We start from the raw sequence: 25,633 nt of genomic DNA, 5'->3' as shown, positions 1-25,633 counted from the left end.
AATACAGTGACTAGTTGAGGCCCCAAAACAGATCCCTGCGGGACACCACCAGTCGCATCCTGCAAATTTGAGTACCTGTCCATTATATGAACATAAGAAATAGGAGCAGGAGTTGGCCATACGGCCCCTTGAGCCTGCTCTGCCATTCAATAAGATCACGACTGATCTTCAACCTCAACTCCACTTTCCCACCCGATCCCCATATCGCTTGATTCCCCTGGAGTTCAAAAATCTATCGATCTCAGTCTTGAATATACCCAACGACTGAGCATCCACAGTCCTCTGCGGTAGAAAATCCTAAATACTCACAACCCACCAAGTGAAGAAATTCCTCCTCATGTCAGTCCTAAATAGCTGACCCCTTATCCTGAGACTATGTCCCCTAGTTCTACACTCTCTAGCCAGGGGAAACAGCCTCTCAGCATCTACCCTGTCAAGCCCTCTTAGAATCTTATATATTTTAATGAGATCACCTCTCATTCTTCTAAACTCCAGAGAGTATGGGCCCATTCTACTCAACCTTTTCTCACAGGACAATCCTCTCATCCCAGGAATCAATCTAGTGAACCTTCGTTGCACCGTCTCTAAGGCAAATATATCCTTCCTTAGGTAAGGAGACCAAAACTGTACACAGTACTCCAGGTGTGGCCTCACCAAAGCCCTGTACAATTGCAGCAAGACTTCCTTATACCCTCTTGCAATAAAGGCCAACATACCATTTGCCTTCCTAATTGCTTGCTGTACCTGCATGTTAACTTTCTCTGTTTCATGGACAAGGACACCCAAATCCCTCTGAACACCAACATTTAATAGTTTCTCACCATTTAAAAATTATTCTGTTTTTCTATTCTTCCTACCAAAGTGAATAACCTCACATTTCCCCACATTATACTCCATCTGCCAACTTCTTGCCCACTCACTTAACCTGTCTATATCCCTTTGCAGACTCCTCGTGTCCTCACAGCTCACTTTCCCATCTAGCTTTCGTTAGCAAACTTGGATACATTACACTCGGTCTCCTCATCTAAGTGATTGATATAGATTGTAAACAGTTGAGGCCCAAGTACCGATCTCTGCGGCACCCCACTAGTTACAACCTGCCAACTCGAAAATAACCTGTTTATTCCTACTCTCTGTTTTCTGTCCGTTAACCAATCCTCAATCCATGCTAAAATATTACTCTCGATCCCATGAGCCCTAATCTTATGTAACAACCTCTTATGTGGCACCTTATTGAATGCCTTTTGAAAATCCAAATATACTACATCCACTGGTATCCCCTTATCTACTCTGCTAGTTACACTCTCAAAAAACTCCAATAGATTTGTCAAACACTATTTCCCTTTCATAAAACAGTGTTGACTCTGTCTAATCATATTATGATTTTCTAAGAGCCTTGTTACTACATCCTTAATAACGGATTCTAGCATTTTCCCTACTACTGATGTTAGGCTGACTGGCCTATTGCTCCCTGTTTTCTCTCTCCGTCCTTTCTTAAATAGCAGGGTTACATTTGCTTGTTTCCAATCCACGTGGAATGTTCTAGAATCTAGGGAATTTTGGAAGATCAAAACCAATACATTAACTATCTCTGCAGCCACCTCTTTTAAAATCCTAGGATGTAGGCCATCAGGTCCAGGGGATTTGTTGGCTTTTAGTCCCATTCATTTTTCTAATACTTTTTCTTTACTAATCTTAATTACTTTAAGTTCCTCCCCCTCATTAGACCCTTGGTTCCCCACTATTTCCTGTATGTTTTCCTGTATCTTCTACTGAGAAGATAGATACAAAATATTTGTTTAACATCTCTACCATTTCCTTATTCCCCATTATAATTTCTCTTGTCTCAGCCTCTATGGGATCCATGTTTACTTTTGCTAATTTCTTCCTTTTTACATACTTGTAGAAGCTCTTACAATCTGTTTTTATATTTCTTGCTTGTTTATTTGCATATTCAATTTTCTCCCTTTTTATAAATTTCTTGGTTATCCTTTGCTGATTTCTAAAACCCTCCCAATCCTCAGGCTTACTACTTTTTTTGGCAACATTGTAAGCCTCTTTTAATCTAATACTATCCTTAACTTATCTAGTTAGGCACAGTTGGATCACTTTTCCAATGGAGTTTTTATTCCTCAAGGGTATATATATTCATTGGGAATTATGAATTATTTCTTTAAACGTTCACCATTGCTTATCTACAGTCATATCTTTTAATATAATTTTGCACTCTACCTTACCTAACTCGCCCCTCATACCTACATAATTGGCCTTGTTTAAATTTATGACCCTCGTTTCGGACTTAAATATATCACTCTGAAACACAATATGAAATTCTATCATATTATAATCACTCTTCCCCAGAGGATTCTTTATTATAAGATTACTAATTAATCCTGACTCATTACACAATATTAGATCTAAAATAGCCTGTTCCCTAGTTGGTTCTTCGACATATTGTTCTAGAAAACAGTCTCAGATGCATTTCATGAATTCATCCTCCAAACTACTTTTGCCTATTTGGTTTGCCCAGTCTATATGAAGATTAAAGACCCCCATGGTTATTGCATTACCCTTGTTACATGCTCCTCTAATTTCCTGATTCATACTCTGAACAACACTATAACTACTGATAGGGGGCCTGTAAACTACTCCCACCAGTGTTTTCTGCCCCTTGTTATTTCGTAGCTCCACCCATACTGATTCTACATCCTCAAATTCTGAGCTAAGATCCTTTCTCACTACTGCCTTTATCTCATCCTTTATTATCAGGACTACCCCCCCTCCCCCCCAACTCCCTTTTTCCATTTTGCCTATCTTTTCTAAAAGTCAAGTGCCCTGGAATATTTAGTTCCCAACCTTGGTCACCCTGCAACCATGTCTCAGTAATGGCTACTAGATCAAACCCATTTATCTCTATTTGTGCCATTAATTCATCTATCTTGTTACGAATGCTTCATGCATTCAGATACAGCACCTTTAATTTTAAGTTGAACTTTTTTCCCTTATGTGACTTTAGTCAGCATTGCCCTATTATCTTTGTTAAACTCTCTGTCCCTTCCTGACACACTCTGCTTGTTTTTACCCAAGTCGCCACTGTGATCTACAGCCTTGACCTTTCTTTTTATACTGATAAAATTACCCTTACCTGAACCCTCCACCTCTCTTATTAATTTAAAGCCCTACTCTGTCTCCTGCCGCTCAGCCAATTTCCTAACCAGGTCAATAATTTGCCCTGAATTCCATGAGCTTCAACGTTAGCTAACAGACTTTTATGAGGGACTTAACTGAATGCCTTCTGGAAGTCCATATAAACAACATCCATAGGCATTCCCCTGTCCACTACTTTAGTCACCTCTTCAAAAAATTCAATCAGGTGCGCCAGGCATGATCTAACCTTTACAAATCCATGCTGGCTCTCTCTGAACAGCTGAAAATTTTCAAGGTGTTTAGTCACTCTATCCTTAATTATAGACTCCAGTAATTTCCCGACAACAGACGTTAGGCTAACTGGTCTATAATTCCCTGGTTTCCCTCTCTCACCTTTTTTAAATAGCGAAGCGATATGTATAATTTTCCAATCTAAAGGAACGGTTCCTGAATCAAGAGAACTTTGAAAGATTATTGTAAGGAATCTTACAACACCAGGTTATAGTCCAACAAATTTATTTTAAAATCACAAGCTTTCGGAGATTATCCCCTTCGTCAGATGAATGAGTGAAAAGGTTCTCAAATCGCATATCTTATACTATGTTGGGACAGCATCACACCAATCAAAAGGTGTCGTTGTTATTCAAACAGGCCAGTCACGGAGAACAGCACGTCCCAGTACACTGGATATACATTGTGTCGATTACACAGGCAGGCAGAAAGAAACTCAAAATGGCAGAGAGAGAGAGAGAGAGAATTTTAAAAAACATATAATTTTTTCCCCCTTTTTGCTGGTGGGGTTACGTGTAGCGTGACATGAACCCAAGATCCCGGTTGAGGCCGTCCTCATGGGTGCGGAACTTGGCTATCAACTTCTGCTCGACGATTTTGCGTTGTCGTGTGTCTCGAAGGCCGCCTTGGAGAACGCTTACCCGAAGATCGGTGGCTGAATGTCCTTGACTGCTAAAGTGTTCCCCGACTGGGAGGGAACCCTCCTGTCTGGCGATTGTTGCGCGGTGTCCGTTCATCCGTTGTCGCAGTGTCTGCATGGTCTCGCCAATGTACCATGCTCCGGGGCATCCTTTCCTGCAACGTATGAGGTAGACAACGTTGGCCGAGTCACAGGAGTATGAACCATGTACCTGGTGGGTGGTGTCCTCTCGTGTGATGGTGGTATCCGTGTCGATGATCTGGCATGTCTTGCAGAGGTTGCCGTGGCAGGGTTGTGTGGTGTCGTGGACGCTGTTCTCCTGAAAACTGGGTAACTTGCTGCGAACGATGGTCTGTTTGAGGTTGGGTGGCTGTTTAAAAGCGAGTAGTGGAGGTGTGGGGATGGCCTTAGCGAGGTGTTCGTCGTCATCGATTACATGTGGAAGGCTGCGGAGAACATGGTGTAGTTTCTCCGCTCCAGGGAAGTACTGGACGACGAAGGGTACTCTGTTGGTTGCGTCCCGTGTTTGTCTTCTGAGGAGGTCTATGCGATTCTTCGCTGTGGCCCGTCGGAACTGTCGATCGACAAGTCGAGCGTCATATCCCGTTCTTACGAGGGCGTCTTTTAGCGTCTGTAGGTGTCCATCGCGTTCCTCCTCGTCTGAGCAGATCCTGTGTATTCGTATGGCCTGTCCATAGGGGATGGCCTCTTTGACGTGGTTGGGGTGGAAGCTGGAAAAGTGGAGCATCGTGAGGTTGTCCGTGGGCTTGCGGTAGAGTGAGGTGCTGAGGTGCCCGTCTTTGATGGAGATTTGTGTGTCCAGGAAAGAAACCGATTCTGAGGAGTAGTCCATGGTGAGTTTGATGGTGGGATGGAACTTGTTGATGTTATCGTGTAGTCTCTTCAGTGATTCTTCGCCGTGGGTCCATCGACACGGATACCACCATCACACGAGAGGACACCACCCACCAGGTACATGGTTCATACGCCTGTGACTCGGCCAACGTTGTCTACCTCATACGTTGCAGGAAAGGATGCCCCGGAGCATGGTACATTGGCGAGACCATGCAGACGCTGCGACAACGGATGAACGGACACCGCGCAACAATCGCCAGACAGGAGGGTTCCCTCCCAGTCGGGGAACACTTTAGCAGTCAAGGACATTCAGCCACCGATCTTCGGGTAAGCGTTCTCCAAGGCGGCCTTCGAGACACACGACAACGCAAAATCGTCGAGCAGAAGTTGATAGCCAAGTTCCACACCCATGAGGACGGCCTCAACCGGGATCTTGGGTTCATGTCACGCTACACGTAACCCCACCAGCAAAAAGGGGGAAAAAAATTATATGTTTTTAAAAATTCTCTCTCTCTCTCTCTCTCTCTCTCTCTGCCATTTTGAGTTTCTTTCTGCCTGCCTGTGTAATCGACACAATGTATATCCAGTGTACTGGGACGTGCTGTTCTCCGTGACTGGCCTGTTTGAATAACAACGACATCTTTTGATTGGTGTGATGCTGTCCCAACATAGTATAAGATATGCGATTTGAGAACCTTTTCACTCATTCATCTGACGAAGGGGATAATCTCCGAAAGCTTGTGATTTTAAAATAAATTTGTTGGACTATAACCTGGTGTTGTAAGATTCCTTACATTTGTCCACCCCAGTCCATCACCGGCATCTCCACATCATTGAAAGATTATAGTTAGGTCTTCTGCAATGTTCTCATCTACTTCCTTTAAAATCCTGGGATGGAAACCATCTGGTCTTGGGGATTTGTCACTCTTTAGTGCCATTATTTTCTTCATTACTGTTAATTTGCTTATGTTAATTATGGTGTGTCTCTGTCCCTGATTCAAAATTAGTTTCCTTGGGGAGTCCGGCATGCTAGCCTCTTCCTCTCCTGTAAATACTGACATAAAGTAATTATTTAGCATGTCTGCCATTTTCTTATTTTCATTTACAATATCACCATTATCAGTTTTTAAGGGGCCCATATTGCTCTTGACCACCCTCTTCTAATATAATTGCAAAAATGTTTTGTGTTGATTTTGACATCCCTTGCAAGTTTCACATTGTTTGCTACTTTCCCGAGTATTGTGTCATCTGCAAACTTTGAAATTGTTCCCTGTATACCCAAGTCCACGTCGTTAATATATATCAAAAAGCGCAATGGTCCTAATACCGATTCCCGGGGGAACACCACTATAAACTTCCCTCCAGTCTGAAAAACAATCGTTCACCACTACTCTCTGCTTTCTGTCCCTGAGCTAATTTTGTATCCACACTGCCACTGTCCCTTTAATCCCAAGAGCTTTAATTTTGCTTACAAGTTTATTATGTGGTACTTTATCAAATGCCTTTTGAAAGTCCATATATCCAACATCAACCGCACTACCCTCATTAACCCTCTCCATTGCTTCATAAAAGAACTCAATCAAGTTAGTCAAACACGATTTTCCTTTAACAAATCCGTGCTGACTTTCATTTATTAGCCCATACTTATCCAAGTGCCAATTAATTTTTTCCCGGATTACTGTCTCTAAAAGTTTCCCCACCACCAACGTAAGGCTGACTGGGCTGTAATTGCCGGGTTTATCCCACACTCCTTTTTTGAACAGGAGTGTAACATTTGCAATCCTCCAGTCCTCTGGCACCGCTCCCATATCTAAGGAGGATTGGAAGATTTTGGCCAGAGTCTCTGCAATTTCTAGCCTTACTTCCCTCAGTAACCTAGGATGCATTCCATCTGGACCGGGTGACTTTTCTACTTTGAGTACTGCCAATCTTTTAAGTACCACCTGTTTATCTATTTGTATCCGATCCAATGTCGCTGCTACATCCTCCTTTACCACTACATTGGCAGCATCCTCTTCTCTAGTGAAGACCGATGCGGAGTATTCATTTAGTACATCAGCCATACCTTCTGTCTCGACAAGAAGATCTTCTTTTTTGTCCCTAATCGGCCCCAGCCTTCCTTTGACTACTCTTTTACAATTTATGTGTTTATAAAAGACTTTTGGGTTCCCTTTTATGTTAGCTGCTAATCTATTCTTATACTCTCTCTTTGCCTCTCATTCCCTTTTTTTGATGTTCTCTGTACTTTCTGTATTCTGCCTGGTTCTCTACTGTATTATGAACCTTACATTTGTCATAAGCCTCTTTTTTCTGTTTCATTTTAATCTCTATACCTTTAGTCGTCCATGGAGCTCTAGCTTTGGATGCCGTTCCTTTGCCCCTCATGGGAATGTGTCTATTCTGTACACGAACCAGCTCCTCCTTGAAGGCCTCCCATTATTCAATTACTGTTTTGCTTACCAATTTTTCATTCCATTCCACCTGGGCAAGATCCCTTTTCAACTCACTGAAATTAGCTTGCCTCCAGTTAAGTATTTTTATGCTTGATTGTTCCTTGTCCCTTTTCCATAACTATTCTAAACCTAATGATATGATGATCACTGTTACCCAAATGCTCCCCCACTGAAACATGTTTTATTTGCCCCACTTCATTCCCCAGAACGAGATCCAGCACTGCTTCCTTCCTCCTTGGGCTGGAAACACAGTGATCAGGAAAGTTCTCTTGTATCCATTTCAGGAATTCCTCCATCTCTTTGACCATTACACTATTACTATCCTAGTCTATATTGGGATAATTGAAGTCCATTATCACTACTGTATAGTTCATGCATCTTTCTGTAATTTGCCTGCAAATTTGTTCCTCTATCTCCTTCCCACTATTTGGTGGCCTATAGTACACACCCAATAGCGTAATAGCTCCTCTATTGTTCCTTAATTCTAACCAAATAGATTCTAACTTTGACCCCTCAACTACATCGTCCCTTTCCTTTGCTATAATAGTTTCTTTGATCAATACTGCCACACCCCCCCCACCTTTCTTTCCTGCCCTATCTTTCCTGAATACCTTGTAGCCAGGAGTATTAAGTTTCCAATCCTCCCCTTTGAGCCATAACTCTGTTATTGCCACTATACCATTGTCCCATGTGGAGACTTGTGCCTGCAGCTTAACAACTTTATTTACGACGCTACGTGCATTTACACACATGTACTCCAAAATCATCTTAGACTGCCTCGTATTTGCCCCCGGTCTGATCCCTCCTACTTCTGAACTATTCTTTACTCTAGTGCGATTTGTCTCTCCCAGTCCTCTGTGCACCTTGTTTCTCCTTTCTAAATGTTTCAATCTGGTGCCCATCCCTCTGCAAATTAGTTTAAACCCTCCCCCACAGCACTTGTTAACGTCCCCACGAGGACATTGGTCCCAGCTCTGTTGAGGTGCAACTCGTGGAGTCGCCTCCTTCTGTTAGTTGCTTAATTGTCCACCACCATTCACGAGTGGATGTGGTAGGACTGCAGAGCTTTGAGGCTAGCATGTGCGTGTACGGACAAGGCTGAAGTGCTTGGACCATCATCAGCTTGAAGTACCGAGTATTCAATCCTTCTTGGCTTCTTCCTAAGCTTTTGATAGCCCACACCACCTCATGGATACCCAGATTTGAGCTGCTAGATCTGTTCCATCCCATTTAGCATGGTGGTATTGCCACATCAAGCGATGGACACTCCTCAGTGTGAATATGGAACTTGGTTTCCACAAGGACTGTGCAATGTTCAGACCAATTCTGTAATGGACAGATGCATCTGCGACATGTAGATCAGTGAAGATGAGGTTAGTAGGTTATATTTTCGTGTTGGTTCTCTCACCATCTGCTACAAGCCCAATCTAACAGTTATGTCCTTCAGGACTCAGCCTGCTCAGTTAGTGGTGGTACTATAGACCCAATCTTGGTGATGGACATTGAAATCCCCCAGCCAGAATAGATTCTGTGCCCTTGCTATCCTCAGCAAGTGGTGTTCAAAATTAAGGAGTACCGATTCATCAGCTGAGGGAGGGTGGTAGGTGGTAATCAGTTGGAGATTACCTTGGCCATGTTTGATCCGAAATCATGAGACATCAATGAGGCGTCATTGTTGAGGACTCCCAGGGTGACTCTCCCGACTGTATACCATTATGCCCCCTCCCCACCGTTGGTATTTCTGACCTGCTGGTGGGACAGGACATACCCAGGCATGGTGATGGAGGAGTCTGGGGCACTGGCTGTTGCTTGACTAATCTGTGGGACAGCTCTTCCAACTTTGGCATCAGTCCCCAGATGTTAGTGAGGAGGAGTTTGCAGTGTCAACTGGCTGGGTGTGCCTTTGTTGTGTCCTGATCTGATGCCTAGGTCTGTCCAGTTTTATCCTTTCTAGCGGTTTGATACATCTGAGTGAGGTGCTAGGCTACTTCAGATGGCAACCACCTTCAGCCAGAAGTGCCAAGTAGATGATCCATCTCGGCCTCCTCCCGATATCCCCACCATCACAGAAGTCAGTCTTCAGCCAATTCGATTTACTCCACGTGATATCAAGAAACGGCTGAGTGCACTGGATACAGCAAAGGCTATGGGCCCCGACAACATCCCGGCTGTAGTGCTGAAGACTTGTGCTCCAGAACTAGCTGCGCCTCTAGCCAAACTGTTCCATTACAGCTACAACACTGGCGTCTACCCGATAATGTGGAAAATTGCCCAGGTATGTCCTGTCCACAAAAAGCAGGACAAATCCAATCCGGCCAATTACCGCCCCATCAGTCTACTCTCAATCATCAGCAAAGTGATGGAAGGTGTCGTCGACAGTGCTATCAAACGGCACTTACTCACCAATAACCTGCTCACCGATGCTCAGTTTGGGTTCCGCCAGGACCACTCGGCTCCAGACCTCAATACAGCCTTGGTCCAAACATGGACAAAAGAGCTGAATTCCAGAGGTGAGGTGAGAGTGACTGCCCTTGACATCAAGGCAGCATTTGACCGAGTGTGGCACCAAGGAGCCCTCGTAAAATTGAAGTCAATGGGAATCAGGGGGAAAACTCTCCAGTGGCTGGAGTCATACCTAGCACAAAGGAAGATGGTAGTGGTTGTTGGAGGCCAATCATCTCAGCCCCAAGACATTGCTGCAGGAGTTCCTCAGGGCAGTGTCCTAGGCCCAACCATCTTCAGCTGCTTCATCAATGACCTTCCCTCCATCATAAGGTCAGAAATGGGAATGTTTGCTGATGACTGCACAGTGTTCAGTTCCATTCGCAACCCCTCAAATAATGAAGCAGTCCGAGCCCGCATGCAGCAAGACCTGGACAACATCCAGGCTTGGGCTCATAAGTGGCAAGTAACATTCGCGCCAGACAAGTGCCAGGCAATGACCATCTCCAACAAGAGAGAGTCTAACCACCTCCCCTTGACATTCAATGGCATTACCATCGCCGAATCCCCCACCATCAACATCCTGGGGGTCACCATTGACCAGAAACTTAACTGGACCAGCCATATAAGTACTGTGGCTACAAGAGCAGGTCAGAGGCTGGGTATTCTGCGGCGAGTGCCTCACCTCCTGACTCCCCAAAGCCTTTCCATCATCTACAAGGCACAAGTCAGGAGTGTAATGGAATACTCTCCACTTGCTTGGATGAGTGCAGCTCCAACAACACTCAAAAAGCTCGACACCATCCGGACAAAGCAGCCCGCTTGACTGGCACCCCATCCACCACCCTAAATATTCACTCTCTTCACCACCGGCGCACAGTGGCTGCAGTATGTATCATCCACAGGATGCACTGCAGCAACTTGCCAAGGCTTCTTCGACAGCACCTCCCAAACCCGCGACCTCTATCACCTAGAAGGACAAGAGCAGCAGGTACATGGGAACAACACCACCTGCACGTTCCCCTCCAAGCCACACACCATCCCGACTTGGAAATATATAGCCGTTCCTTCATCGTCGCTGGGTCAAAATCCTGGAACTCCCTTCCAAACAGCACTGTGGGAGAACCTTCACCACACGGACTGCAGCGGTTCAAGGCGGCAGCTCACCACCACCTTCTCAAGGGCAATTAGGGTGGGCAATAAATGCCGGCCTCACCAGCAATGCCCACATCCCATGAACGAATAAAAAAAGTTAAGAGTCAAGCACGTTTGAAATCTGTGTCCTATAAAAGCCTTAAAAAGGTAAGGAGGATCACAAGGCCCTGTCTGGACAGCTCTCACAACTCCTGCACATGGAGTATTGCGGTATAGATACTATGTATATTATTTTGTTTGGTCCGGGGTGAAGACATGTTTTGAAAATAAAAGTAATAGGGGAATTGATGCATCCAAAAAACAAATGAAAGAAGCTGTAGATTTTTATCAATGATTGCACTTGAATATTGTAATATTTTAAAACACGATGTACATTTTTATGAAGTCTGTCTCAAATGAGCAGTTCTAATTTTGCAATAGCAGACAACATGCACCTCTCTTTCTGCTGTTTAACTTTTTTGCCCAATTTTCCCCCCTCCTCCTGAAGACTCCAATTTCTCCCGTCCTTCTTGCTCATACTAGGGTATGGTTCCACGAGCACCGGCTGCTCCCTGGTACCTGGCCCAAAACTCCATTCATGTGTGAGTATCGACAGTGACTGTCAGCAGGCTATTCAACTGTGAGGAGCATCCCAACTGAGCCTGATCCTGTTCCTGTTCTTATCTGTTATATGTACACGCACGCATGCACACACTTTAGCAGGAGTACTGCATAGCTATGAGGAATGAGAACCTTGGGTTCTTTTTCTTCTCCCAGCTCTGGGATGCTGGGGCTGAACATGGCACCCCGCTGAGGTCAGATATTTCAGAATGAGCCTGAGTTCTCCCTGATCTGTATACCGAGGTACTGGGAGAGTAGAACTTAATTTGGATTATGTTTTGTCTCGACAAAATTTGGAAGATGCACAGAAGTGCTGTTACTATACAAGGTTAAAGTCACAATAGTAAAAACACTGACTAATGAATGTAATTTTCCATACTTATTGACCATGTTTCAGACCTGGATAATACATATTTCACAGCATAAATGGGCAACAAAATAACATTTTGACTTTTACCAAAAACAAATCTGAAAAGCTATATTGGAAAGATTTAATTTGCACTTCATTTACTCAATTTATTGTGTCAAAAATCATTAGAATTACTTCTATATTATATATTGGGATGAATAGAACACATGGCTCTTCTGGTCTTTAGCTCCCTAAACACCCTTTAATTTAGCACATTTTTATGAAAGACTGGTTTATTGCAACACACAGAATCAGCATTTAACAAAAATTGTTTAGTGTGTTACTTGGATGCTTCTTTATTAAAACAATAACAATTGTAAAGATGTCAATATTCAAGAGATTTGTATTCTTGTTATTTCATTCAATGTCTAGTAGAACTTAAAACTGCAATATAACAACTTACCACCAGATGGTAGGCTTATGCAACTCCCTCCATTCTGGCACGGTTCTCTTGCACAGGTGTCAGGATACAAGACACAGCCGAGCTTCAGTTCTGTCAACCCAACCACTTCAGCAAAGTGACTGCGCTTGTTTTGGAGTGGCAACTGATTGTCATTAAGGACAACCGAGTCCAGGCATCCTTGAAAGCCACCCAGGACTTGTGTGCTCTTCTGGCTTGACAGGCCACGAGCAACTGCAGCTGGCACCTGGGCACCAAAGTAGATGGAACTGTCAATACTGAGGCTATGAAAGTGGAAAGGAGCTCTCCGACGCTCCACGTAGCTGTCATCAAGTGCAAGGCTTGTGAAATTCTTGTTGAGGTCCAGAAAGACAGTGTGCCAATTCCCATCATTAACTGTTCTGCCAGAAATTCCCACAATGCCAGGCCCACTACCACAGTCCAACTGGAACCAGAGTTTTCCATCCACAATCTGATGCAGGAGAGAGTGAGTTTAAATTTTTTTTAAAAATCAGTAAAACATTGCAAAACCAAAATATTCATTATCTTTGTAAGTAGCATTATTCAAAATTCTTCTACTGTATGACTGTCAATAATAAAATTATGTAAAACGTCTTTATTCCATGGGGTCAAAACATATATAAAACCTTATTCTATATTTTAACATAAACAAGCATTAAGAAAAGTAACTAAGACAGTTTTAAGCACAACTTAATGTATTAAGTGTCAGCTTGGCTCAGTTACAAGAATCTCACCAATGAGAAACTTCTAATTTCTTCTAATACTGAAAGATCGCACAGTATAGCGAGCTTTAGAAAACACTGGAGTCTGGCCAGTGAGTTGCTCCAGCACTTTAGCAGCTCTGGTGAGTCTGTCACCACTTTCACCTACACAGATATTAAGACATAGCTTCCTAATGTGAAGCTTAGGATTTTCCATCTATTCACTTGCCATTCCCTAAGCATCAGAGGGTTGTGGGTTCAATCCTCAACAGATTCGAGCACATAATCTAGGCTCGATTAGTGCTGTGTTGAAGGTGTGCTGTTTTGTTGGAGGTGCCACCTTTCAGATGACACATTAAACCCAGACCTCTGTTCAGCTGGGTGTAAAAGATCCATGGCACTATTTAAAGAGCGGGGAGCTCTTCCTGTATCCTGGATGACATTCCTCCCTCAACCACTGCCAAAAACAGAATACCTGGTCATTCCTTTGTTTGCTGTTGTGGAGCCTTGTTGCGTGCAAACTGGCTGCCATGTTTGCCAATATAACAACATTAACTGTGCTTCAAAAGTAATTAATTTACTATAAAAGGTGCTTTGAGCATCCTGAGGAAGTGAAAGACCTGGTATAATGCATTTATTTCCTTGTCATATAAGAATCTCTTTAAACTGATTGGTATATATATGCACGCAAGATTATGACAAATCATTACACATCCCTTCATATTATAGTTAATTACTCCATTTTAAAATTCTCACCCATTAATGAATGATTCAAGTACCTCTAGAATTTCCAAGTCAAGGGGCACCACCATTGTATGTCCAAAGTAATGACCCAAAGGTTCAACTACCTTCCATGAATGGACACCATAGAAGCATAAAGTCATCCAGCTTTAGCTTGAGCAATTTTTTTGTTAAAGCTAACAGAATTTCATGTAGAACATAATGATATGAATTTGCTAGTACAAGAAATTTAATTAATTTCTTTTCAACAAAACACCTTTCATGGCTGAAAAACTGATTAATTTATCTTTGTTGGCATCTATAATATCTAGGGGCATCACAAGGTCAACAATGGGTTGTTGAGGCTCCACGATGCTTGCTACAGTATCACACTGATAATATCACTTTTCCATTGGATATTAAGACAGCTCAGACCATGTCCAAAGAATGTACAGTGGTATTGCTCATATTGCAGCCACTCCGGTAGAGCTGCAATTTCTGGGGATCTGTCTTATTCATTTCAGTTCACACAACTAGAATACAACATCTAAGGGATTTAAATTCTTGAAAGCTGTGAGGAAAGATTAGAGAAATTCAAGCTGTACAGTCTAGAGAGAAGATTAAGGCTGAGACCTTATAGGAGGTATATACAATAGTAAATGGTATATACGTAAGGTAGACCCAGATTGTTCCTTCAAATTTTGACAGAAAAGTAGGATCAGAGGGCATAAATTGAAAAAGTAAATTCAAAATAAATATGTGGATATTAGGAAGAATTTCTGTTTTTAGAAAATGATAAATGTTTAGAATAATCTGACAGGCAGCAAAGTAGAAACAAAAACATTAGAATCATTCAAATACTGTCAATGGGAGAATTAGTGTGCTAGTGACGAGCTTTGATTGCCTCAATGGCTTTACTTCATCTTTTTTATGTTCTTTCCTTAATTCCAGTTTCCTTTAATTGATTATAGATGGAACTATGTGGGCTGCCTCTGTCTTTTCCTACCTTGTTACTAATGATGGTTATTTTCCCAAGATGGATTTTGGGGCTGTCAGGCTTGTGATTTACATACTACTGAGTACGTTATGAAAGCCTGGAAGCACTTCAACTATATCCATGTTATTTACAAAGTGCTAGATCTGCAAGTATTTAAATGCATTTAGTTAAATTAAACTCCAAATGTAAGCAGCTCAAATTATTTCAGCATCCCATCTTTACAAAATGTCACATATTTAATTTTCAAGCTTGCTCCAAACTTTAGAACCTGAAGAGTTAGAACAGAATGCCTGTAAAGTACCATCTTTTCCAAACTTGAGTATCCAGGCTGGTCCAAAGTTTTGAATATTGTCAATTTACTATCATGAAGGTTTTAATAGGAACATGAATTAATATCCTATGAATGGGCCAAAAAATTCATAGTCATTATGTCAATTTGTCCTCCAGATTGCTTAAAACAAACTGAGGTTTTCTTAAACCGATACACAAAAGGTCTGCTGGGTTTGTGCATCTGTTTGCAATATTCTAGTAAACCATCACAGAAACTCAGCTTTCCTCTCCTATGGGTAGTTCAGTTTATTTCCAATTGAGGTCAGTTCTGCATGATAACCTCTAAGTGCGTCAGCTTCAATCTTTTCTCAAGTCCTTATAGAATCATAGAAAATTTACGGCACAGAAGGAGGCCATTCGGCCCATCGTGTCCGTGCCACCCGGCCTTATCCCACTTTCCATCACTTGGTCCGTAGCCTTGTAGGTCATGGCACTTCAGGTGCACATCTAGGTACTTTTAAAATAAGTTTATATACACCTCATTTTAATTGACCATCCATTTAACTGCCTCTGCCACACCCCTCCTTCTCCCTGCCATCAAGCCAAACATCTCCCCAGATCCCTCCCGCCCCTACCCCTGAACCCACGTCTTAGTATTTTCTTATGCATCTCCCCCATGCCCTCTCTGACCTCATCTCGTCCACGCGATCCATCTTCTACTTCCTTGACCCCATTCTCAATAAACTGATGAGCACTCAATTTCACCCATAATAGTTAACATTGTAATTGGTTTCCTCTCCTTAGATACTATCCACCTCTCTTTCAAAACTGCCAACACCCCCACCCCTTCAAATAACACAACCTCAACCCCTCTCCTTGCAAACTACTGCCCCATCTCCAACCTCCCTTCCACTTCAGCGTCCTTGAATGCATACACCCCAAGGTCTCTGTGTCCCTGCACCCACTTTAGAATTGTCCCATTTAGTTTATATTGCCTTTTATCGTTCTTCCTACGAAAATGTATCACTTTGCACTTCTCTGCATTAAATTTCATCTGCCATGTGTCCGCCCATTCCAACAGCCTGTCTATATCCTCTTGAAGTCTATTACTATCCTTCTCACTGTTCACTACACTTCCAAGTTTTGTGTTATCTGCAAATTTGGAAATTGTGCCCTGTACACCCAAGTCCAAGTTATTAATATTTATCAAGAAAAGCAGTGGTTCTAGTACTGACCCGTGGGTAACACCACTGTATACCTTCCTCCAGTCCGAAAAACAACCAGTCACCACTACTCTCCGTTTCCTGTCTCTTAGCCAATTTCATATCCATGCTGCGACTGCCCCTTTTATTCCATGGGCTTCAACTTTGCTGACAAGTCTATTATGTGGTACTTTATCAAACGACTTTTGGAAGCCCATGTAGCCCACATCAAGTGCACTGCCCTCATCAACCCTCTCTGTTACCTCATCAAAAAACTCAATCAAGTTAGTTAAACACGATTTGCCTTTAACAAATCCGTGTTGGCTTTCCTTAATTAATCCACACTTATCCAAGTGACAGTTAATTTTGTCCTGGATTATTGTTTCTAAAAGTTTCCCCACCACCGAGGTTAAACTGACTGTCCTATAGTTGCTGGGTTTTTCCTTACACCCTTTCTTGAACAAGGGCGTAACATTTGCAATTCTCCACTCCTCTGGCACCATCCCTGTATCTAAGGAGGATGGGAAGATTATGGCCAGTACCTCAGCAACCTAGGATGCATCCCATCCGGACCATGTGATTTATCTATTTTAAGTTTAGCCAGCCTTTCTTGTACCTCCTCTTTATCAATTTTTAGCCCATCCAGTATCTCAACTACCCCCTCTTTTACTGTGACTTGGGCAGCATCTTCTTCCTTGATAAAGGCACATGTAAAACACTCATTTAGCACCTCAGCCATGCCCTCTGCCTCCATGCATAGGTCTCCTTTTTGGTCCCAAATCGGCCCCACCCCTCCTCTTACTACCTTTTACTATTTAAGACTCCTCTCTCGTTGCCTAGTTAATGGTTGGAAATTCTAGATGAAAGGTTCACTGTAACACCAAAATATTCCGTTGTATGTAAATCTTGAACAAGATAGAATGAGTCAAATTTTGGTGAAGTCTGTATGGTACCAATGAGACCTTGCACAATGTGGGATATGAGGTAAGGGGAGAGAGGGTCAAATTCGACAGACATGGTCCACAAATATAATTTATTCACTTGAACTCTATTCACAACATGGTCACTCTTCATTTTTAATGGTAGCACTTAAATTCTTCAGTAAGTTTCCACCATCTGCCTTACTTCAAATAAATTTCTGTAGCAGTCTAACAAATCTCGTCCACTGCAGATATGATGTTATGACTGCAGTCAGACTTCAGCGACACAGTTACACATGCAGACACGGTCCAATCGAGTCTTTTGTGGCCTCAACAAAAATATGACACTATAGTACTGAGGCCAGTATCCTGTCCGGGGATTAGATACAAAGATTGTGGAAAATTAAGATGAAATGAAAGCAGCTGTTGGAAAACATCATTAGAGTATGACAGCTGCTTCAGAAATTTGTTTCTGGCATCTTTCAAATAGGATATCAAATTTACATTATCCTATTGCATTTGGAACAAATTGGTGCAAATTTCTGATGTGTTCTGAAACTCAAAATATCTTGTATAATGCAAGCAGGCGATTAAATCCATGGATCCTAGGGACCAAAAATGTGAAGAAAGAATATTAACCAAAATACGCTATTATAGAGCTTTGAGAAATTTAGAAGAAATGCTATATTTCTCTTAGCTTTTCTAAAAGTAGATAGTGGCATTGGCAAGATGCACTAATCAGTATCAAAGAATACAAATTAATATCAGGAGGCTGCAAATTGCTTACCAATTCCTTCCCTGATGTTCACACAGAGACGAAAATCAAATCCAAAACTAAGTTCTCACTAGACTCATCAGCATCAGCTTCGCTTCCCCCCTCTCCACCCCATCAGCTATAAACCACATTTCCGTAAATACTCATTGATTTACGCAAATACTATTCTTCTCTTTAAAGAATTCTAGCTGCTGGTAACTATTATGCAGTGGAGGTTGGGTGTTGAGGATCTGTGGGAGCATGAGTAATGAAATTCTTAAGGCAGCTGGGGGTGAGAACAACAAAGCCTGGTAGTGTAACGAAGGAGATTGAGTGTACATTGGGGTGGATTGCTAACAATCATATAAGGAAGGGCTCAGTGCATGAATGACTGTGCAAGGAGTGGTGGGCATGATGATAACATGCCTGCTGGCTGGCCACCCAAGTTTGCCAGGAGCCCAAAATAGCAGTGATGCCTAACAACACTTGCTAACCTGTACATTGAGGGGGGAAGGGAGCAGTTCTGTTGTTTGTGTACGAGTACAATATTCCTAACAATTACTATGACATGCAAAAAAAAAGCCCTACTACAATACATACGGCAGTTGTAATTTTTCACTGTCATATTAAGCAAAATAGTGCCATGCTTACATAATGGAAGTGAAAGCACTGTTCACCAAGGAGAAAGCAATGTGTGAAGCTTCCATGTAAATTATGTCAGTGATTTGGTGTCCTAAGTGCACTCTTCAATATTGAATAAGTACTCCAGGATAAGGCCCTGCAAAGGATTAAGACATCTCGTGTATTTTCTACAAAAATAAAGCTCAGTATGCATTTCTAAAAAAAAAATTATTGCAATACTAAAATCATTTTTTAAACACTCACGCTGAAATGGACGTCTTCCTAATCAGAGCTATCAGCCTTGCACCACTACAAGTGCAGCAGAATGAGACTTCCGCCTACGGTCCGTCTGGCGTCACTGCGACCCCATGCCAAATGATTTAAATGTTAGAGTTGGGCATCCATGCCAGTACCAGTGCTATTGCTATTGGGGTGCCTAGCAATTTTTAAAAACTTCTTATACACTTACTATTTCCTTTTATATTATTTGCTAGGTTTTTTTTCATATTCCCTTTTCTAATCTCCCTTTTCGCTTTCCTACTACACTTTCCATATTCCTCTCCCCAGTTTTCTGGCCAATATTTATCCTTCAACCAACATGACTAAAACAGATTATCTGGTCATTACCACCTTGTTGTTTGTGGGACCTTGCTGTGCGCAAATTGACTGCTGCATTTCCTACATTATAACAGTGATTACACTTTTTTAAAAAAGTACTTCATTGGCTGTAAAGCACTTTGGTACGCCCCGAGGACGTGAAAGGCAATATATAAATGCAAGTCTTTTCTTTGTCATGATTATCTTGGTATTGTTATGCCAAACTTTATATATGCCTCTGACTGTAGAGTCTTCTACTGCTACCACTCTCTTATTCTTGCAGTTTACCTACCTTTCACCCCGTGGGGTAGTCCCTTACTCCATAGTACTGCAATGTTGCTCAGGATCACCCTCCTCTGAGTCACTGTCACCTCATACTTGTTCAGCACTATGTATCCATTGGACAGTTCCAGTAACTCAGGGGTTCGCTGAACCTGTGAGTTCCTTCTCCCTCCGTTCTCCCTGTGGATTGTCTCACAATTCTCTCTTTCTACACTACTGCTTTGTCCTGAACTGTTGAGCTTTGCCTCTTGAGTGACCACATTCTGGAGAATATTATCCTGAAACCTCTTACCTTCTCTGACGCTGTGCAGTTTGGCCAAATGTTCCCTGAGAACAGAGAACCTGTACTCAAGTGATTTAATTTTCAATACTTAGTGCAAATGTACTGACCTGGATACCCTGAGGATCCATGATGGCCCACATATTACACTCCGCACACATCATGAGGGTTCCCTGCACTGCCATCTCTCAGTGTCGAACTGTCTAACTATAAAATATCTACAGTGTAATCCTGAACTCCCACTGGTGCCAAACCACTGCAAGAATCAAACTTTACTTACTTCACACAAATATTAACTATAGAATAAAAAACCCTCAAATGCCATTCCTTATGCTGTAGCTTTGTGTCTCGAGTTATGGGATGAATTTTAACTCCTGGGTGGGAAAGCTGCCTAGCGAGCTGCCAGCAGGTGTGGGAGTGGTAGTGGGAGGCCCTTCCGATTTTAACAGTTGGGCCTCATTAACATGCCGCTGGTTGACTTCCCATCGAAAGCAGCCGGGAAGTAGGTGACAAGAGGTGGAAAGTCGGGTGGCTCCTCCTGGCCCCATAAAGTGAAGTTTTAAACTTACAAGGACTCTTCATTGTTTCAACCAGGTTGTTGCTGTTGGGGAGACCAATGTGGGCGCGCCGCTTCCTCTAGGGATGCCATCGGGATCCCATTGACGCAATAGGACCCTAATTTGCATGACTGTCTGAGGCACCTTCCTGACTCAGACGGGCACCTCATATGCCGCAAAAATCAGGTAGGTAAATACCCCAGCCGAGCGGGAACAGACCTACTCCATGTTAACTGCCCATTCTGCTGGGTGGGGGGAGTTAAATTCCCCATGATTTCTGAATTGACCACAGTCTCCTCCCTTAAATTTTGAACTTTTGCCTTTCACCAAAGATACGAACATACGAATTGAGAACAGGAATAGGCTATTCGGCCCTTCGAGCCTGCTCTGCCATTTGATAAGATCATGGCTGATCTGATTGTGACCTCAACCCTACTTTCCTGTCTACCTACTATAACCTTTGACTCCCTTGTTAATAAGGAATCTATTTAAAAAAATTCAATGACCCTGCCTCCACCGCACTCTGGGGAAGGGAGTTCCACAGACTCCATAAGGCCATAAGAGATAGGAGCAGGAGTAGGCCATTCGGCCCCTCGAGCCTGCTCTTCCATTTAGTGAGATCATGGCTGATCTGATTTTTACCTCAACTCCACTTTCCCGCCCTTTCCCCATATCCTTTGACTCCCTTGCTGATCAAAACTTTGTCTAACTCAGCCTTGAATGTATTCAATGACTCAGGCTCCACAGCTTTTCGGGGTAAAGAATTCCAAAGATTCACGGGAGAAGAAATTCCTCCTCATTTCCGTCTTAAACGGGCGACCCCTTATTCTGAGACTATGTCCCCTAGTTTTAGATTCCCCCATGAGGGGTAACATCCTCTCAGCATCTACCCTATCGAGTCCCCTCAGAATCTTGTATGTTTCAATAAGATCTCCTCTCATTCTTCTAAACTCCAATGAGTATAGACCCAACCTGTTCAATCTTTCCTCATAAGACAACCCCTCCATACCCGGAATCTACTTAGTGACCCTCTGAGAGAAAAAAATTCTCCTTATCTCAGTCTTAAATGGGAGACCCCTTATTTTTAAACGGTGTCCCCTAGTTCTAGTCTCTCCCACAAGGGGAATCATCCTCTCAGCATCTACCCCTTCAAGTCCCCTCAGGATATTATATGTTTCAATAAGATCACACTCATTCTTCTAAACTCCAATGTATACAGGTCCAACTTTTCCTCATAAGATAACCCCTCATCCCAGGAATCAGTCGAATGAACCTTCTCTGAACCGCCTCTAAAGCAATTATGTCCTTTCTTAAATAAGGAGGCCAAAACTGCACACAGTATTCTAGATGTGGTCTCACCAATGCCCTGTACAACTGTAGCAAAACATCTCTAATTTATATTCCATTCCACTTGCAATAAATGACAACATTTAAAAAGCTTGACCATAAAAAGCAGATAGATTTTTTTAAAACTTGGTGTATGGAGATGGGGAGAAAACAGTCTAGTAATGGATTGTTGTGGCAACAAGCATTAAAAGTACTCTACCTCACCGTAATGTTAGAAATTTAAAAGTCAAAATGAACCAAAAGAGAGAAACTCTATATTTTATCACCAGATAGAAAAAAAGTGTGGAGGTGAAAGTCACAGAAACTGTGATGAGATGAAAGATTTATTCCCTTGGTAATGTATTCCATTTACACTTAAGGCAGGTGTGAAATGGTTAGGAATACTCCATGTTAAATTCATGTTTGTCAGCATTTAGCTGAATCACTTTAGTCTACAAAATTCCGTCAAACCTCATTATAAACTTGTACGGACTGGGAAATAGCTCTTCTCAGAAAGGATTCAACTTATCAAATGTTTAGTTGATCTCTGGACTTCAGTGAAGCTTTAGCAAGGATAAGAGTGGCTTACTTTGCAAAAAAGGTGATTATATAGAAATTTGACACTATCAAATTAATTGGACTGTACTATGCCAAAACAACATATTTTATAGGAAATTTATTCAAAATAATACTTTGGAATTTTATGATTAACATCTTTGACAAACTACTATGACAAGAAGTGTGTTTCACATTGTGTTAGATATGTTTCGTGCTCCACATTACAAAAAGACAAAAAAATAGCTTTATATGTTGTAAAATTCTTTATTAATACTAGTAGATCTCCTGTGGCATTGCATATGGGGAGCCTGTACCATGTAGGTTTTAGGCTAAGCAGATTTAGAGGGGATAATTAGAGGGAGGAGGGAAGGAACAGGATGTGGTGGAGGTTTGAGGGAGAGAAGGGGGAAGAGAAAGCAGGAGGAGGAAGGGGAAGGAGATGGGAGGAGCAGATAGAGGTGAAAAGATAGAGAGAAGAGGGGGAAAGAAGAGCAGGGGAGACAGAGTAGGAGGGTGAGGAGGAAAAAGAGTAGGAGGGGAGGAGGAAAAAGATGAGGAGGTGGGGTAGGAGGAGGGAACGGGATGGGAGGGGGAGGAGGGCTGTGAGGGAGAAGGAGAGGAGAGATGGGAGGGAGACGAAGAGGATAAGGGCAAAGGGGAGGAGGAGTGGGAAGTAGAGATGAGGAGTGGGAAGTAGAGATGAGGAGTGGGAAGTAGAGATGAGGAGGAGATGGCAGTGAGCAAAGGTGGAGGAGGAGAATATGGAAAAGGATGAGGAAAAGAGGAAGAAGAGTAAGAGAAAAAGGAAGCAAATGGGGGGGAAGGGGAGGAAAAAGAGGAGGGAGAGAAGGGTGAAGGAGAGGAGGGGAGGAGCAATAGAAGTGGAAGAGGGGGAGGAGGAAAGGGAGAGAACATAAGAAATAGGAGCCGGAGTAGGCCATACGGCTAGCGAGCCTGCTCCGCCATTCAATAAGATCATGGTTGATCTTTGACCTCAACTCCACTTTCCTGCCCTATCCCCATATCCCTTGATTCCTTTAGAGTCCGAAATCTATCGATCTCAGCCTTGAATATATTCAATGATTGAGCATCCACAGCCCTCTGGGGTAGAGAATTCCAGAGAGTCACAACCCTCTGAGTGAAGAAATTTCTCATCTCAGTCCTAAATGGCCGACCCATTTAAGGAAAGGAGAGGGGAGGCGAGGGGAGGAAAGGGGAAGGTAGAGGGATTTAGCAGGTAGTTTAAGAGGGGAAAAGGTTGGGGTGGGGTCATTCTAATATCCTGATCTCCCCCTCCACTCCATCCCGTTCCCCCTTCCTCCTCATTTTCTCTCACAGTGGTGGAGGGGTGATGGAAAAACTGATCATGGAAGATAACTGGGTGTTTGAGAATCTACTCAAGGGCATGGGAGGGGTGGAGGAAGAGGTTGTCAGGTGTTTCAGGACTTGGGCTGCAGGGTTGTGGAGGGAAGTATTACAAGTTTTGTTTTTCTATGTAATTTCCATTATAATTCTATATAATTCAATGGGTTACATGGGTCTTAAGCAGCTCACATCATTTAGGAAATATTTGCAATCACTTGACTACAGCTGAATGATTCAGGTGGCAGCAGGCAGGGGTGTATTGGGCCACAAGCTGGAGCTGAGACATGGGGAGGTCTTTGTCTCGGGGCATGAAAGCAGGACATTTAACATTTGTCAGTTTATTGACAATTATTTAGCTGCACTGGGCTATTTCATTCTTTGGGGACTTTTTTCAGTTTGCAGTTGAAAATGGAGATTTCAAGATGAGGTGTAAAAGGGTGAATAAAAGGCTGTGTGAAGTTGCTCACAAATTGGGTACAAAACCACCAAGCAGCCAGATCATGTAATTACAGCTCAACAAGATTATATAGACAAAATCCATATTAAATGTGGACATAGAAAATTATAATAGGAAAAAATTGACCCAAAAAGTGTGACAAAATCATGTCAACAGAAAGTCAGTGGTGTGACAGGAAATACACGCACGTGAGATTTTTGATATACAGTGGATGTTTTGAATTAGATCATGTTGCATAAATAATCAAAATTCTCTTCTTCTGTCCTCCCCAACAAAAGATCACTTGTTGCAAGATGCTAGCAATCTCATTCCTTGGGATCCTTAACCTACCAAAAGACATGCTTCAATAGTTTGGCCAAGGACCGCAGACCAGTTTTCTCTCCCACCCCCCTAAAGTTAAGACAGAAATTGAAACTTGGGTCTCAGATCCAATGTAGTAGCTGAATATCACAAATTATTTTAATAATTACAATTATTTCACATGGACATATAAACAAATGCTCTCTTTTGAAATGCTTGCAGTACCTATTTTTCTATATTCTACACAGCAAAACTTAAAATCCAGAAGGGAGGAAAATAAGGGTAAAGTCAGTGTAATTCAGCAAGTGCTGCTACAGCAGTGCTTAACTTTAATAAACAATGTCCAATCAAAATCTGCAATGTTCACAATTCAGATATTGAACCTCAGGCTAGGATGATAAATAGATAAAGCTTAAGCTGTAAAACTTCTGTGAGGATCAACCAGCAACAAACACATCAGCATAAAAGTGGATCTTGCTCAGCTAAGAAATGCTTAAATAAAGCAGATTGGTGAATCGGTTTCCATCAAAATAGGAATATGCGTCTCCATAGGTAGGAGGCGGTATCACTAGCCTGCTCAGATCACCTGCCCTTACCAGTTAAAATTAAATTATAACTTTACAAGGTGTCTCTTCTATTAAAATATTAGCATTTTTCATGTCAATGAGCATTGATAACACCAGGAGTAAGGTTATCGATATCCAATTAAATTGATAGGAAATTAACTGTATTTGCTTCAGATTATTTATTCTGACAATAGCTACATCCAGTATATACAAGGTGAGCTGTGCTGGTTATACTGAGACTGTTTTCAAATTCTCAGTGAAGTCTCCAGTCACTTTAAGCTTTTTAAAACCTGCAGCAGCTTCCAGGACTAAAATCATCATGTAAATTAACTTAAAACTGATAAGCTTCATTGTGACAGAATGCACCATCTTCTCACCTGCTCAATGCATTATCTGATGATCGTCACATTCAGGGTAAACCGCAATGATGTGTAATTCGAAACAGTGCAGTTTTTTTTATATAATGGAGAAAATGACTGAACACACAAAGGAACTGGTCATGGAAGATAACTGGGTTTCATAGAATCATAGAATCATAGAAGTTACAACATGGAAACAGGCCCTTCGGCCCAACATGTCCATGTCGCCCAGTTTATACCACTAAGCTAGTCCCAATTGCCTGCACTTGGCCCATATCACTCTATACCCATCTTACCCATGTAACTGTCCAAATGCTTTTTAAAAGACAAAATTGTACCCGCCTCTACTACTGCCTCTGGCAGCTCGTTCCAGACACTCACCACCCTT

The 25,633-nt window shown here is 42.4% G+C and overlaps 1 protein-coding gene across 1 annotated transcript in view; it reads right to left on the bottom strand.

The window, feature by feature from the left end:
• The window catches only part of fat3a (FAT atypical cadherin 3a), a 465,040-nt gene that overhangs the window by 48,019 nt on the left and 391,388 nt on the right, over positions 1-25,633 (bottom strand). Inside the window, exon 21 of the mRNA XM_067986342.1 lies at positions 12,396-12,864. Within this exon, the coding sequence (XP_067842443.1) occupies positions 12,396-12,864 (469 nt within the window). The remainder of the gene's footprint in view (positions 1-12,395; positions 12,865-25,633) is intronic.

Source organism: Heptranchias perlo, chromosome 6 (assembly GCF_035084215.1).
Source record: "Heptranchias perlo isolate sHepPer1 chromosome 6, sHepPer1.hap1, whole genome shotgun sequence".
In the NCBI taxonomy this organism is placed as follows: domain Eukaryota; kingdom Metazoa; phylum Chordata; class Chondrichthyes; order Hexanchiformes; family Hexanchidae; genus Heptranchias; species Heptranchias perlo.
This window is presented reverse-complemented; position numbering and strand designations above follow the sequence as displayed.